Source organism: Grampus griseus (assembly GCF_964374135.1).
Source record: "Grampus griseus genome assembly, chromosome: 7".
Classification (NCBI taxonomy): Eukaryota; Metazoa; Chordata; class Mammalia; order Artiodactyla; family Delphinidae; genus Grampus; species Grampus griseus.
Genome location: NC_139001.1, coordinates 69,906,316 through 69,923,126, shown reverse-complemented (window position 1 = coordinate 69,923,126; position 16,811 = coordinate 69,906,316). Strand labels below are relative to the sequence as shown.

The 16,811-nt window shown below is 45.6% G+C and overlaps 1 protein-coding gene across 1 annotated transcript; it reads left to right on the top strand.

The window, feature by feature from the left end:
* Window positions 1-462: 462 nt before the first annotated feature.
* Window positions 463-8,158, top strand: TBR1 (T-box brain transcription factor 1; the record flags this gene model as incomplete). Its single annotated transcript, XM_082657717.1, has 6 exons — window positions 463-1,154; window positions 1,716-1,870; window positions 2,225-2,346; window positions 2,987-3,145; window positions 4,104-4,165; window positions 7,226-8,158. 6 exons carry the CDS (start codon window positions 463-465, stop codon window positions 8,079-8,081), a joined length of 2,046 nt encoding a protein of 681 aa, XP_082513843.1. The 3' UTR covers window positions 8,082-8,158.
* Between the last annotated feature and the right edge of the window lie 8,653 nt (window positions 8,159-16,811).

Below are 16,811 nucleotides of genomic sequence, written 5' to 3'. Positions count from 1 at the left end.
TAGTAAATTGCACATCTTTGAATCTTCCTAAAGCAGTGGTCACAAAGCTTAAAGGTGACACAACAGTGCTCACGTAAAACTAACACACGTTCCCCATCCCACCCCCAAGCCAACAATAAAATCATCCCCTTCAGTTTGCCATGATCGCAGCGACCAGGAGCCAGGTGATTATCCTAATTAATGTCTATCTAATTAAATTACTGTCAGCAGTTAACCAATGGCAGGAGCCGTTTCATCGGCTGCACAAGCAGCAAGATCAAAAGTGAGCCTTTTCTGATTGCTGCATAGTGTCAATTGGCCAATCTCTTCTCCCAGGGAAAAAAAAAGTAAATCAAACCTTTGAGAAGCATTTGCTGGTTGAAGTGCTTTCTGTCTAGTGAGGGGGTCTGTGGATTTCTAGTTTATGATAAATAGGACTTTAAAAACCAGGGACAGGAGGGTGAGTGTTCAGGTTCCAGAGCTATGCAGCTGGAGCACTGCCTTTCTCCTTCTATCATGCTCTCCAAGAAATTTCTCAATGTGAGCAGCAGCTACCCACATTCAGGCGGATCTGAGCTCGTCTTGCACGATCATCCCATTATCTCGACCACTGACAACCTGGAGAGAAGTTCACCGCTGAAAAAAATTACCAGGGGGATGACGAATCAGTCAGATACAGACAATTTTCCTGACTCCAAGGACTCACCAGGGGACGTCCAGAGAAGTAAACTCTCTCCTGTCTTGGACGGGGTCTCTGAGCTTCGTCACAGTTTCGATGGCTCTGCTGCAGATCGCTACCTCCTCTCTCAGTCCAGCCAGCCACAGTCCGCGGCCACTGCTCCCAGTGCCATGTTCCCGTACGCCGGGCAGCACGGACCTGCGCACCCCGCCTTCTCCATCGGCAGCCCAAGCCGCTACATGGCCCACCACCCGGTCATCACCAACGGAGCCTACAACAGCCTCCTGTCCAACTCCTCACCGCAGGGCTACCCCACCGCCGGCTACCCCTACCCACAGCAGTACGGCCACTCCTACCAAGGAGCCCCGTTCTACCAGTTCTCCTCCACGCAGCCCGGGCTGGTGCCCGGCAAAGCGCAGGTGTACCTGTGCAACAGGCCCCTTTGGCTGAAATTTCACCGGCACCAAACGGAGATGATCATCACCAAACAGGGCAGGTAATGCTACGTTCTTGGCTGCCGCTGCTCCAGGCGCGGTCCGGGGGCAAGTGCACCCGGCTTGTGACCGCCGCGGCAGCGAAGATTCGGGGTCGGGAGCAGAGTGGAAGGCGCTCTGGCGCGTCCTAGAGTTGGCTGGTGTTGGAAAAACGGAAAGTGGAAGGTCTAGCCACCGCGGTGATGTCGGGGAGGGGGGTCCCGCTCTAGAAAGGTGGTCGGAGAGCCAGTCAGTGGCCGGAGAAAGGAGAGCGAGAGAGAGGGGTAGAGCCCTGGCCGGTGGCCTGGAGATGGGAGGGACGCATCAACGCCCGATGCACCGACAGGTGGAGATTCGGGTCGCCAATCTCGCTTTTCAGCTGGGCAGTGCTACCTGCCGACTCCCCGACTTCAGCCCCACTTCTTTTCCTCCGCCACCACCCCTTTTCCAACCCAGCAAACATTCGCTCATTGACGCTGAGAGAACAAGTTTTGCTTTGCTATCTGGCGCCTCGCTTCTTGCATTTAATCTTTAACATTTATGTTTTTCCCCCTTGTTTTCTCCCCCCTTCCTAATTTAAATAGGCGCATGTTTCCTTTTTTAAGTTTTAACATTTCTGGTCTCGATCCCACGGCTCATTACAATATTTTTGTGGATGTGATTTTGGCGGATCCCAATCACTGGAGGTTTCAAGGAGGCAAATGGGTTCCTTGCGGCAAAGCGGACACCAATGTGCAAGGCAAGTCCTTCCAATTAACACGTTTTCCTGACACTTATTTAGGTGAGAATGATTAATTAAAGCCTTTGTGGACTGGCTCGAGCGACTTTTAAAACGATCGGCCAATGACTTCTAAAAGCAAACGAGGGGGATAGGGGGACAGACTGAGCCGCGAGAAGGGGGAGGATTATGCAAAAGCAATTTTAATCATCCCAGTTAATAGGAAGAAAGCACGGCCTAAAAAGCCCCAGCTAATGGGCCTCACAGTGGAATAAGGGGTGTGCGTATGTGTATATGTGTGTGTGTCCTACGTGGTGAGGAGTTAAGACTGGGCAGTGCCCGGGGCACATGTAAACAACTTGTTTCTTTCTCTAGGAAATCGGGTCTATATGCATCCGGATTCCCCCAACACGGGGGCTCACTGGATGCGTCAAGAAATCTCTTTTGGAAAATTAAAACTTACAAACAACAAAGGAGCTTCAAACAACAATGGGCAGGTCAGTGGCTCAAGCGCTCATTTCTCTCTCTCCCTCTCTTTCTCTCTCTCTCTCTCTCTCTCTCTCTCTCTCTCTCTCTCACACACACACACACACACACACACACACACACTCACTTATACATACTCGTCCCTCCCTAAGATCCAGTTCATCACTTTAAACCAACATGAGAAACTGGACACGTTTCTTTGCTTCATTAAAAAGACTTCTAAAAAATTCTATTTCCATCCTCCGAAATTATATTAAACAATCTACAAAGTTGTTCTTCTCCCCCCCTCTCGCCCAATTCCCGAGTTCCCAACCTTCCCAAGTACAAATACTTGGTTGATTTTGAGAAGGAAACGCGCAGGATCTGCAGGTTGTGAAAATCTTTGTTTCTCCTTAAAGGAGGACAGGGAGAAGGGCCCTGAGGATCGGGCGGTCGGGTTTGGTTTTCCTCCCGTGCTCGGGCGATCCGTGCTCCCGGGCAGCGAGGGCTGGTCTGCCCCCGCCAGCCAGTCACCAGCCGGGCGAGGCCCGCTATCAGTTACTAGGGGCGGCGGGCTCCTTGCAGCCTCCGCGCGGCGGGCGGCGCAGAGCCCCGCGCACGCCGGCTGCGTTAACGCGCCGCCCGGCGCTCCCCTTTCTCTCCGCCGGACAGATGGTGGTTTTGCAGTCCTTGCACAAGTACCAGCCCCGCCTGCATGTGGTGGAAGTGAACGAGGACGGCACGGAGGACACCAGCCAGCCCGGCCGCGTGCAGACATTCACTTTTCCCGAGACTCAGTTCATCGCCGTCACCGCCTACCAGAACACCGATGTAAGGAGGCCTGGGGGGTGGGCGCGCGGCGGTCGGCACCGGCTTCTCCAGGCCCGCGCCGCTACCCCCGGCCATCCCCCGCTCTGGCACTAACGTCAGCCGCAGCTGGCTCTGCTGCGCCTTTTAGGCGTAGGGCTAGGGGCCTGCTGGGCACCTTCCCTAAACACCTAGCCGGTGGGAAAACGCTTCCTATTCGTCTCCGTCGCGGGTCACCCGGGCCACCTTTAAGGTGACCAGAATTTCTCGGGCCTCTTGGGAATTTTTATTTAGTTTTCAAGTATCACTTTCTGGGTGATCAAAAGAAACCCACATTCATATATTTAAAACCTACAATAAATTACTGGGGGCTACGAAGTGAGTTTTCTAGCAGTTTGAACTTAAGCATTTGCAAGTTTGCAGAAACTTATTTTACTACTGTTGATTTGACTACTAGAATTGATGGTGTTTTTTAAAAACTTAAATGAAAATATTAGAAGTTAAAAATATGCGTTTATTTTAAATCAAAACTGATTTTAAGATGCAGCTTGTGGGTTCTTCAAGTCGTGTATCAAAAGCGACCAATTTTAAAAAATATGATGAAACATTTAAGATACGCAACATTTTTTAGTGATGAATTCAAGTGCCCCTTAAAGATTTTTGCCTGAGTAAGGGCATTATGTAACAAGCATTTTAAAAAAATGAGCATTTGAACCAATTTAGAACACATGGGAGAGCTAATTGAAAGCAATTCTTTAGTTTTAGTCACCATTAATTTAAACATGTTCCTCATAACTTTCATCATACTTTCTTTTTTTTCCTTTCCACCCATTCCCTCAAATTTTTCAATTAGGGAAACTTTGCTATTTAATGAAATTGTGGGCCGTAAGCCCCTGTAAAAAGCGGCAGATGACATATCCTTAAACACCCAATCCTCTGTATAGAATGTAAAATCGTATTAATCTTTTTTTCTCTTTTCCAGATTACACAACTGAAAATAGATCACAACCCCTTTGCAAAAGGATTTCGGGATAATTATGACACGTAAGTAGTTTTGCACTTTCTCAAATTTGTGGAATTGGGCTTTAGGTCAAAGGTGCATTGCTTTGTACAAGGCTTTTGGAAGCTAGAAAGTGTGAAGACAGGGTTGTTTTCGAGGTTTTCCTTTCCTTTTTGTCGGCTCCCCTTCTCTCTGGTGACCTGGCTTAGTACTTCTGTGGTTTTGGTGAAAGGTTTCCTCTGCCTATTTTTAGCTTTTGCGTGAATTACAAAGTTGTTGGCGGGGCTCGGGGACTGGCTGGCTGGGGAAGCCGCCCTGGTTCCCGGGTGCGCGAGTTGTATGTGGCACTGCAGATGCTCAGCTCAGATTGTCTGTGTCTGAAACCACCCGAGTCTGCCTGAAAGTGCATGTGGCTCTGGCAGTTGTTACAGTCTCCTTGGCATATGTGACTTTTATTTACCCATTTCCAAGTTTTGTGTAATAGCTTTTCCTGTGCAAGTTTACTATGGACTGAATAAAAATGTGCACCCACTACAGGCAAGTTCACGAGCACAGCCGATATTGCAGTCACTTCAGGCTTTGGGAAGGACCCAGGTTCTGTTGCTGTGTATTATTTATGCTTCGAAAGAAAAATATTTCCTCTTATCGTTTTTATCTAGGTGCGTTTTAATTAAATGTGTTGGTTCCCTTTTCTCCAGGCATCACTTACCTACTCCATGTCTTTTCTATCAAAATGCTGTCCTCTGGGGGCAACAGTAGGTGTAAACTGAATACTTCCTGGGCTTGTTCTAGCGTTCTTCCTCAGAGCCCAGGTATAGTGCCTAGGAGTTCAGATAGAGTTATATAGCAAAATCTAAATCTGGATTATGGTGATCCCTTCACTTTTTTCTGACCATAGAAGGGAAGAATACATACATTTTAATTTCATGGCTTGCATTAAGTGCTTGGGATAGAACTACAAAGTTGAATCTGTCTTTGACTAGGAATAGATTAAATTTGTGGAGGAGACAAGTGGCTATCTCCAGGTAGATACCGAACTTCCCTCCTGATATTTTTATAACAAATTGAAAAGACAGTCATGGATGGTACTGCCTGTAACTGCCATGTGCATCCCTCAAAAGTGGTCCAAAGGAAGCAAGCCTCATCAGTATGATTCCCCAGGAAAAAAAAACTTGGCTACTCTAGTCCTTCCTCACAATCTAAAAAAGGTGGGCTCAGCACAGTGGAAAGTGTGTGGCCCATGAGACCAGAGATATTGGTCTCTGTACTAGGGGGTCTTGTAGATTTTGAGCTTTTAATTCTGCTGTGAACATCTGTTCCAAAGCATTTATTTTGCACAAATCAATTCAGTAATCCCAAGTGGGTTGGGACCTGGATGGGCATATAAACTGTATCTTTTGCAGATTGTTGTTTTTTTTTTTCTTTTTAAAATATTGTGGTGGTAAACAGAGAAGGTATTTGCACCTTGCTGGTTATGTTCCCTTCCTGCCTCCCTCTACTTGTTCTTATTTGAGGCTGGACTTAAATTTCAGGAGGGAAATTTTGTGCAGTAAGCAAACTGCACCTGAGCAGCCACAGCATGACACTCACTTGCCCCTCTTCTGGCTGACTTCTGTTGGAAAAAAACACTCCATTTGGTTCTTAAATCACTATATATTTCTCATAAAATGCTTCTTTAACTGTACAAGTGGTTATCTTAGACATTTATGGGTTAGAGAAGAGTAGAATGGTTTATGACACTCCCTTTCCACTGTTAATGTCGGTTATTTGGGCCTGGCTCACTTTTGGAGAAACAGGGAGAGCAATGAAGAGTTCAGGGGGGCCAGGGGGTTTGCTTGGCCACTCACCAGGGAATCTCCTCCCCAAAGGATTGAGGTCTGACAAGACTGAGGCTCTCTTTCAAAACAGTCTGTTGATTAAAGATTAAAACATTTATGTGTGAGCTAAATAAAAAGGGAGGCATGTGTGTATGTGTATGAGAAAATACTTCGACCAATCTTGATCCAATCTCTGGTTCCTTCTCAATTCGAACGGGATTTTCTAGGCCCAGGGCCTAGAGCTAATCTTTGACTATTTTCTTTAAGGTAATTCTTAGTAACACAATTACTGTATGGGGTTGGGCAAGTTATTTAACTTCCCTTTGCCTCAGTTTCTTCACCTGTAAAGTGGGATAATAATGGTACCTAACTTGGAAAATTGTTGTGATGGTTAAATAAATTACTGTCTGTACAGTCCTAGACAAGGGTGCCTGGTACACATAATCAAGTTGTATAAGGATGAGCTATTATTAGTGGGAGACTGCTTGGCGGAGGTTGATAACTGTACTTCAAGAGTTTGCCCCCCAAGTTGTTGTTGCTGTTGTTTTTAACCAGTAACAGATCAAAAGCTGGGGAAAGAAGGTCAGAGTAAAGAATGCTTTTTCTCTGCAAAAGAATTTTACTGATTGATGACTTTGTTTCCAAGTAGTAATTCTTGTTTGTATTAGTGGTCGGGAGCTGGGGGTTGAAAGATCACACGGGGAAAACAAGACAGTAAGTCCTGCGGAGGCTTGCAGCAGTAACCCTCCCGGGTCTCAGCAGACTGGCGAAAACCAGTCCGATGCTTGTCAGTACCTGGGGGGCCCGCGCGTGTGTCAAATGGAGGAAAGCGGTCTTAAAAGGGTGGAAGTGGGTGACTTGTTTAGAAATTTCGCTCAGAAACTCTCACCGAAGAAGAAAGGCCCACTGGGCAAATAACACCTTAGTTCCTGGGTAAATCTGCCATAATGTGTACACATACAGTGGAGAAGGGGGATGAGAATCCCTTGCTGTGCTCCTCTCTCGGGCCCCCTGTGCACCTGGTGAGAGAACGCAAGAGAGAAGGGAAGCCTTCTTCTTCACCTGTATCATTTTTAGGTCCCTGAATAGACAGATTGATTCCTTTATAATTTCACGATTTATTTTGGAGAGGATGCAGGTCTGTGACCTTTTGTCTGTCTCCATCCTGGACGGCGGCAGGTTACACGTGGAGATGGTGTGGGTGGGCAACCAGGGGTGGCCTTCCCTTTTGCCCCCCGAAGGGACCTGGCGCCACCCTTCGGTTCTCTCTCTCTCCCTCCCTCGCAGGATCTACACTGGCTGCGACATGGACCGCCTGACCCCCTCGCCCAACGACTCCCCGCGCTCGCAGATCGTGCCCGGGGCCCGCTACGCCATGGCCGGCTCTTTCCTGCAGGACCAGTTCGTGAGCAACTACGCCAAGGCCCGCTTCCACCCGGGCGCGGGCGCGGGCCCCGGGCCGGGCACGGACCGCAGCGTGCCGCACACCAACGGGCTGCTGTCGCCGCAGCAGGCCGAGGACCCGGGCGCGCCGTCGCCGCAGCGCTGGTTTGTGACGCCGGCCAACAACCGGCTGGACTTCGCCGCCTCGGCCTACGACACGGCCACGGACTTCGCGGGCAACGCGGCCACGCTGCTCTCGTACGCGGCGGCCGGCGTGAAGGCGCTGCCGCTGCAGGCGGCCGGCTGCACGGGCCGCCCGCTCGGCTACTACGCCGACCCGTCGGGCTGGGGCGCGCGCAGCCCCCCGCAGTACTGCGGCGCCAAGTCGGGCTCGGTGCTGCCCTGCTGGCCCAACAGCGCCGCGGCCGCCGCGCGTATGGCCGGCGCCAACCCCTACCTGGGCGAGGAGGCCGAGGGCTTGGCCGCCGAGCGCTCGCCGCTGCCGCCCGGCGCCGAGGACGCCAAGCCCAAGGACCTGTCCGACTCCAGCTGGATCGAGACGCCCTCCTCCATCAAGTCCATCGACTCGAGCGACTCGGGGATTTACGAGCAGGCCAAACGGAGGCGGATCTCGCCCGCTGACACGCCCGTGTCCGAGAGCTCGTCCCCGCTCAAGAGCGAGGTGCTGGCCCAGCGGGACTGCGAGAAGAACTGCGCCAAGGACATAGGCGGCTACTACGGCTTCTACTCGCACAGCTAGGCCGCCCCTGCCCGCCTCGGCCCCGCGCCCCGCCGCGGCCGGGCCCCCGCCAGCCCCTCGCGCCTCTCCCCCTGCGCCTCCTGCCCACGCCCCACTCGCGCGCCCCCTCAGTTTGTTTGACCCTCGAACACCGTCTGCAGCGGCTTAGTACAGGTCTCCGAGTGTAATTTTAACCTTTTCTTTCTTTCTTTTTTTTTTTTTGCACAGCAGTTTCCGCAATTAGCGCACCGACCTTCAACTTGGCTGTAAACCTTTTGGTTTTCCTACTTCCGAACCTTCTGTGAAGTTATCCTCCCAACAATTCCCCTTCCCCTCGTCTTTTTCTCACCCTCTCCTTCCCTTTCTGGTAATGAAACTCTTCACCTTTAGGAGACCTGGGCAGTCCTGTCAGGCAGCAGCTATTCCGACCCGCCAAATCTCGGCCTCCCCATTAACCGTAGGATGTTGACTCTAGAACCTGGACCCCCCAGCGCGTCCTTTCTTATCCCCGAGTGGATGGATGGATGGATGGTAGGGATGTTAATAATTTTAGTGGAGCAAAGCCTGTGAAATGACTGTATATAGTGTTAATTTACTGTAACGAATGGCTAGTTTTTATTCTCATCGTCAAGGCACAAAACCAGTTCATGCTTAACCTTCTCGTTCATTTCTTTTCCTTTCTTTGCCTTTTTCTCCACCCCCCTCCCCTTTAACATTTTTTCTGGTGGGATAATTAACAATATTCTAAGAGGCTCTGAAAACTTGAAACTTGAAAAACTAGATAATGATGGGTTTCTCACTTCTCCTCAATCCGTTGCATGAAATAATTACTCTGCCCTACTGCACACAAATAGCTAAGGAGAATCTGACCAAACACCTGTAAAGGATAGGTGTCTTTTCATAGGCAAGTCGATTAAGTGGCATGATGCCTGCAAAGCAAAGCTAACTGGAATTATATGTTTTTTACCCCTTACTTCTAAATAGAATAGCTCGACATCAGCAATATTATTTTGCCTTATTTGTTTTTCCCCAAGTGCCAAATCCATTACTGGTCTGTGCAGGTGCCACATATGCTGACAAACTGTTTCTGAGTATCTTTTCAGTTCCCCCCTCCACCTTTATATGCTGTAAATCTTTGTAATGAATATTCTACTAATGATATAGATGACTGAATTGTTGGTAACTATAGTGTAGTCTAGTGAAGATGAATTGTGTGAGTTGTATATTTTACTGCATTTTAGTTTTGAAAATGATTTCCCCGACACCTAGAAACAGCTGCAATTTGACTTCCTTGGGAAAACACTAGCATTAATGCAAGTAAGACTGTTTTTCCCCCTCCCACTAAGTCTTGTTATATTTGATAAGGAGCACTAATCCCCCTGAAAATAGATTAGTAGGATTTCTAATGTTGTGTAGCAAACCTATACTTTTTTTTGTATTTTAAAATTAATGTGAAATATGCATCATACACAATATTCAATCTAGATTCAGTCCATTGGGGGGATTTTTTTTCCTGATAGGAATTCAGGGTCTAAACGTGTGTATATTTTGGCTCTTCTGTAAATCTAATGTTGTGATTTTTATATTTGTTTCGTTTTGTCTGTGAACTGAATAATTTATACAAGTACACACTCCATTGAGAAACGTTTTGTTTTTTGCTCGTTTGTATCGTCTGTGTATAACAAGTAAAATAAATCTGGTAAAATGCTATGGTGTTTGAAAGCAGTTTACAGTTTGAAAATAATTTAATTGTAGATGATTATTTTTAAGGGTTAAGGAAGAATAGCCTGTCCCTACTCCAATATGGGGCAGTCTATTTAGTGGAAACTGCCTCCCGTTTTCTTCTTAAATTTGTTTTATAGCACTACCAGTAATTACTTTTTTTCCTCTTATTTACAACTACTTAGTTCCCTGTGAGTCGTTTTACTTTGTTGCACTTTTTCTTTTTTTCAGGAAAATGTAGACACTTCCTTATATCTTTAAGTAGGAAATAACGTGAGCAGGAAAAGGAGGGTCTTTAATACGAAATTTAGAATTTCTTTAAATTTCACAAAGTCAGGAGGGAGGCTTTGGGCAAGAAAAGGGTGTGATTTAAATGCTTGTCAAAATAGGCTGTTGACCGCAGCTCTAGGCAGATGTCGAAAATTCCGGTCCTTAAATACGAGGCCTTGGAGTTGAGTGGTGAATCCGTAAATGAATACACAGGATGGCCTACATTTCTTGAGTGGATTGTTTTGGGGGGATTTGGGAGGGGTTGGAGGGGGGGAAGGACTCATAGAGCAAACTCGTGAAAGGTCGGTATTTAACCACTGAGCTTAAAACTTGCTTTAGGAGGTATCTGGGGGGCACCACTCCCGTCTTTTCTACAACGGAACTCCTGTGCCAGTCCTGCCCAAGCCAGATCCCCATCCCTTGAGAAAAAAAATACAGAAATGTGGATATTCCAGCTGGGGGGTCGCTGCGTCTTAGTCAAGGTGTCCGCAGAGCTCTGCCTTTACCTCCTGGAGAAGCGATTTTTGTACTTTTGTGTCCAGAGAAACGAGATCCAAGAAAGAGGTGGAGAATGGTTCAACTTTCTTGCTTAGTCTGGGCCAGTCTCAGGTTATGGGACGAAATTTACCACCACCCAGAGACGGTCGTGTATCCCCTTTGCAATTTGACAGATGCAAAGAGGCTTCAAAGTTCCAATTAAAGTGAAAATTGGTGGGGGGAACAAGACCGATTTGCCTTCCCTGGGCGATTTCGCCACTAGACGGCGTTCCGCGGAGTGTTGTCTGCCACATAGAACAGCGAAGACTGATTTTCCTTTGTGTTTCTCCGTTCCCACACCTAAGAACTAAACAAGAGGACAAAAAGCACAAAACAGGGGGCCTGCGTGGCGAGTGAAGTGGAGCAGTGTGTTCTTGCAATCACCCACTGGCCCTGCGCTCTTGCGACCTCGCTGCCGCCGAGCAGGAGGCGCACGTGCAGCCGGGAGGCCCGGGGACGCCCAGGCCGAGGGCGAGGGGTAGCGGGGGCCGCGCTGGGCTTCCGGGAGTGACCCTGGCGGTCGGAGCGCGGCGCCCGGCCAGACCTGCCGCCCTCGGGTCAGAGTCACCGCGAACAAAGGAGTCGGTGTCATGTGCGGAAACGAAGCTCTTAGAAGCCGAGGATAGATTTCACAGGAACGTAGTGCCCGGTACTGAAAGACGCACTTAGCTGCTATTAGGAAGTACTTAAAAAAATTGGGGAGGTCGTTTCCCTTGCAGCTTTGCACCATCTGCTGTGTGGACTGAGTCAGCGTGAGGTAAATTTGCAGCTCCGCGCTCCTCTCGGAGGCAGTGTGCTTTCCTGTCCTTTGCAAGCATGATCATTTCTCCTGGCTTCCAAGGAGTCTTGGGTGTCTAGTGAAGTGACACTGTCAATGTGTCGGAGAAGCTGCTGCTATTCCAAGGAAATCAGAGTTCGTTTTGGGAGGGCCTGCGGGAACCAGAGTTCGCGTCCCGGGTTAGATTTCGAGTTGCCTTTTTACCTCCGTGAGGGTAGGAGTCAGGGGAGGGACGGAGAAGGATGACGAATCCTCCCCGTAAACTGCAGATTTCCCCAGTTTTCCAAAGTGTCTTTTCAAAAAGAGAAAGAAAGAAAAAAAAGGCGAGCGTGCGGCTAGCATTCTATTCTGGCTCCAGCCTTCCCGCCACTCGCATCCCTCGCCATCTTAGCTCCTTGCCCACCAGCCGCTTGGGGCCGAGCGCGGCGGGCAGGCGCCGCTCGAGCCCAGAGACGCTGCGCCCTGCGTTCTTCACCTTCGAGCTGGTGCCGCGGGTCAGGGTGGCCGACGGGCGGGCACAGAGCGCGCTGCGGTCGAGGGCGTCCGGGAGCCCAGGCCGGCGGGGACGGACATCCGCACGAGTTCGGCCGGCAGTGGGGCGGCTCCGAAGGCCTGGTCTGTGCCGCTGAGCCTGGGCCCAGGCTCTCTGGCTTCGCCGTTGGGTGGCGGTGGGGGGCGGCTGCGTCCTGGCTGTCCCCGCCGTGGATCCAGGCCGGGAGTCCAGGCGAGGAACGCAGGCAGGGATTCAGGCCGCGCGTCTAGACAGGGGGCCCAGCGTAGGTCCAGACCTGGAGTCCAGGCGGTTCTCCTGTCCCTTCAAGAGTCCGGTCCAGCGTGGCTCGCGGCCTTGACTCTGGCCTTGGGTGCGGCCCTCCCAAGCCGGGCAACCCACTAGGATTTAGGGCGTGAAAGCCTTTGTAGGCCTAGCAGAAACTTACTGGGTTTGCTCCAAAAATCAGGTCGTTTCTGTCTCTTTAGGACTGACTTAACATCCCCCGAGCTCTTAAAATGTTGTAATTTAGGGTCTATGGAGAACTTTATGAACCATCTTACCTCCTGCAGTTACATTTTCTTATAAATCCTGTTGCTAAAACTCACTGTGACCCACCTTTTTTTTGTGATGCTAAGTATTTATCTTTTTAGGAGTGAGCTTTCAAGGATGTTGTACTTGCTGTTTAGGGTGCAGGCTAGGAACAAAAGCCTTGTTGAGCAGAGGCTATTTACATTCTCGGGGAATTTAAAATGCACTGTAGCAGTATTTGGGCAACGTATTTGTGTACATAAGTGATTTTTATAAAATGTTCTGCCTGTCCTCTGGTGCAGCACCTTTTCTATGCGTATATGAGTTATTTTATCATGTATGCGTTTTAGCCATGGAGATAGGAAAAATCGCAGAGCTTATGATCCTGTGTGAAAACAAACCAATCTAGATTCCTCCATAGGAAACAGTAACAATTATTCTCATTTTTAGGCAAACTTACTTTGAAGAAGTCAGCAACTTTAAAGACCAGTGATAAGCATTCAGTTTTTTAAATATTTAATTTACGCTGGTATGTGGGCAATTGCTTGGTTAATTTTAATATTTTAAAGAGTAAATGTTCATCCTAATATCAGTAGAATCAGTCTTTGAAAAGGTAGCTGAGAATTTTTAAGCAAGTTGAATCTCTTTGATTTATTGAATTTACAATTTTAGTGCAAGATTTACTTTTGGACAGTGAGTTTTTCTTTTGCCAGAACAAGATGAGTCAAGGAAGACAGAGACAAAGTAGGCAGTAGGAAGACAGAGACAAAAATTGCATTATATTTGATTTAATTCAGTTGCTTTGAGATTTGTATTGTTTTCCTGGTTCTGGTCTTCAGCTTGTAAGTTAGGTTGCAACGTATTTAAAAATATATTCACTTGAAAGAAAACCCCACTGCTTTCACAATAAAGTAAACTTGATGGTGTACAAGTCACTGGTCACATCTGAGCTGATTATATCCGCCTTGCATGTATTTTACACTCACAGTATGGTTTGCAGTGGTGTTCAAGGCATAGTGTGAAAAATTTGATTTGAATAGTTCCATTAAAGCAATGGAAAAAAAAAACATGGCTTAATAGACCTTCTAGTGATAGATCCCCATCTTCCTGTGCTAACTCTGAAATAAATATGTGGTCTAGTATTAGGAACGTGGCATTTAGAAGACCCTTGCTGGTAATACTTAATTTAATAAACACACTAACTGTGACATTATTAATGCAATGAAACTTGTACCACAAGCTGATTCTTTCAGGTTGTTTGACCTATTACTTATCACTAGGTTCCTTATGAACATATCCTGTGATTTATAACTTGAATTTTATATTAAAATTATTTTGGATTTCAACTCTAAAAATATCTGCATGACAAGGCACTCATTTTATATACAAAGCATGTATACTTATGTATCTTGGCCAACCTTTCATGAGGAGGAAGATGGAATTTATGAAGGGAGAGCATCTCTAGGGATATGCCTCTGGTTATTTTGGCTAACATTTTGGCTAATATATATTTTGTTTCAATACTAGTAGAAAAAAAAGAATATAAGGTTAACTTTAAGTTTGGGGACAAAAGTTATACTTACTTAGTATATATATGTCATATACATGCATTATATATGTATATACATATACACTAAGTTTCAAGAAATGGCAAGTTAATTGAACTTTCTGGTTGAAAGGATATTCCTAGCTCAATTTTCAACTTTTAAGGTGTATTTCTCTTTTATTTTGTCATTCCTAGTATGAAGGGGAAGGCATTTTTCAATCTTAGGATAATTCAGAGGCAATTTTTTGGTTCTCAGTTAATTCAGTCTCATCTTAAAAGTTCAAATTTAGCAAAGCACATGTTCCCTTGTTCATGCCAAGTGTGATAAAAACTAGTCGAAAAATAAAACTATTGCAAACAAGTAGAGCACTGCACTTCACTGCATACTATACAGGCCACATCATTTCTAGGTCTGATGTCACTGCCTACTGGGCTGCCATTTGTGGGCACAAGTAAGGCCTCCTTTGAAAGTGGATAGAAGGCACTACCGTTTCAGATATGTGTGTTTGAATTGTGTGTGTGTGTGTTTTAAATATCCTTTTTGAATAGTGATAAGCATACTTGTGAGCATTCAAAGATTTGCCGTCTTCTATCAACAAAAGGTTATTCTTTTTAGGCTCTGGGATGTGTTTTTCTCACTCTGCATTGGAAGCTCTTTTCTTTGTATCTAAAACATGAATTAGCAAAATCATCTCTCCCCCTTTGTAATATAGTCAAATTATAGGCTATTCTGTGTAATTATAACTTCTCAATAGTTTAATCTTTCTATTTACGGATGAAACTCACATATATATTTAAGTTTAATATCCTTGAACTTCAGTGAATGAAATACACATACATGTTATATAGATTCAGTTTAGGCCATCCGCAATCAACAATGATATTTTATGAGACCGTCTCAGTTATCATATAGATTCGTTATTTTGAATGGCTCCCTCAGTTGGAAATTTACAAAAGGCCAAACCATTATTTCTAATAAAAAATGTTTCAAAGGTGGTTAGTACTTTTATAACTGATTTGTTTTTTAGTTTGAATTGTATAATTTTGGATATAATTTTACCAAATAATAACAATGTTTACTACTCAGCACCTTCCTAAAAAAACAGAAGCTGTAATGAGGACTTATCCTTTCACAGTTTACCTACCACTGAATGCTGTGTATTATGTTCAAATGAAATCTTTTTTTTCCTACCTCTGTCTTAATTTGCTACACACCCAGCCACCCACACGCGCGCGCACACACACACACACACACGTGCGCACGCGCGCTTTTTTTTTAATGACTGTGTTCTAAATAATCCTTAGAGCTCACTCACCTTTGGGATTCACTCTCTTAATTTATGCTCACATTCTGCTTTGTTCTGTGAAGAAAGTCAAAGAGACATACTGATTCCTCCTCAACGAATTTGTTCTTTCCTCCCCCCAGCTCTGCTGTCTCTCTGACACTCATTTTGCCCTTGTCAACTCTCTTGCCAACAACTTTTTTTTTAAACCTACTCTTCCTTCTCATGCTACCACCCTGAACCTGAGTCTTTATAAAATCTATGCCTGATTCATCAGTTTCTTTCAGATCAGAATTTTTATGCTTTCCTCAAAAGCAGTTGTAAAGTTTTCAGGACAAATATCAGATACAATATGTCTTTTTATTTAACTTCTCCCACATTGGTTTTTTATTTTGTGCTTTTTCCCCCTATATATTTCTAATCACTTCTCTCAATATTCACTTTATTCTCTTATCTTGGATTTTTTTTGTGTGAAAGGACAGTATTTTTCTTTTATTGGTATTTCTGTTCTCTTTTTTACCCCTAACATTCTTAGCCATGTGAGGCACTCCATTTATTCCCTGCCATCTTTTGTACTTAGGACCCATCTTTCAATGCTTTCTTTGATCCTTTTCAATTCAGCTTCCTCATTTGCACAGACATTAAAATCTTTTTTACCTTTACCAGTGTGCCCTTAACCAAATGCAATGGCCTTGTTATAGACTAATCTTTATTCTCTTAGCTATTTAAACATCATAATTAGCCCTTTGGCTAATTCTGCAATTAGCCCTTTGGCTAATTCTGCAGATTCTGCAACTCCTTCACTTTCCCTTCCTTCCTCCGGCTTTTCTTTCATGGGGCTCTCTGCTTGCTTATTTGTTTATGCAGTTTCTACGTTTCTATAGGGTTGCTTTTCACAGGGTATGCCCTCATATACCTCTTCCAAGAAAACTTGCTTGACATCTGTTATGGAAGAATGGGGTGGGAAAAAGAAGATCTAGTGCTAGTTTTCCTAATACATACCTTCCACCCATTGTCTAACAACCTTCACCTGCTTAATGGTTTCTTATTTTTTGTAGCCTGTTACATTTTTTTTTAAAACATCTTTATTGGGGTATAATTGGTTTACAATGGTGTGTTAGTTTCTGCTTTATAACAAAGTGAATCAGTTATACATATACATATGTTTCCATATCTCTTCCCTCTTGCGTCTTCCTCCCTCCCACCCTCCCTATCCCACCCCTCCAGGTGGTCACAAAGCTAGCCTGTTACATTTTAATTGACATTCTGAATTTTTCTATCTGTCCTTCCTTGAACCATGTGATACAGACTCATGTTCTTCTTGCCTTTAAGTTTAACATGATGAGAATTGAAATGAATTTTAAAAATTTAATTTCTCTTAGTTAATATTAATGTAACCCCTTAAGGAGATTGGAATGTCAAGTATATGTGGCAGCACCACTAAGGAGGAAGGTTTTTTTTTTTTAAAATGGCTATACAATAGTATGTACTATATCTTATTTTTTTTAACATCTTTATTGGAGTATAATTGCTTTACAATGGTGTGTTAGTTTCTGCTTTATAACAAAGCGAATCAGCTATACATATATATATA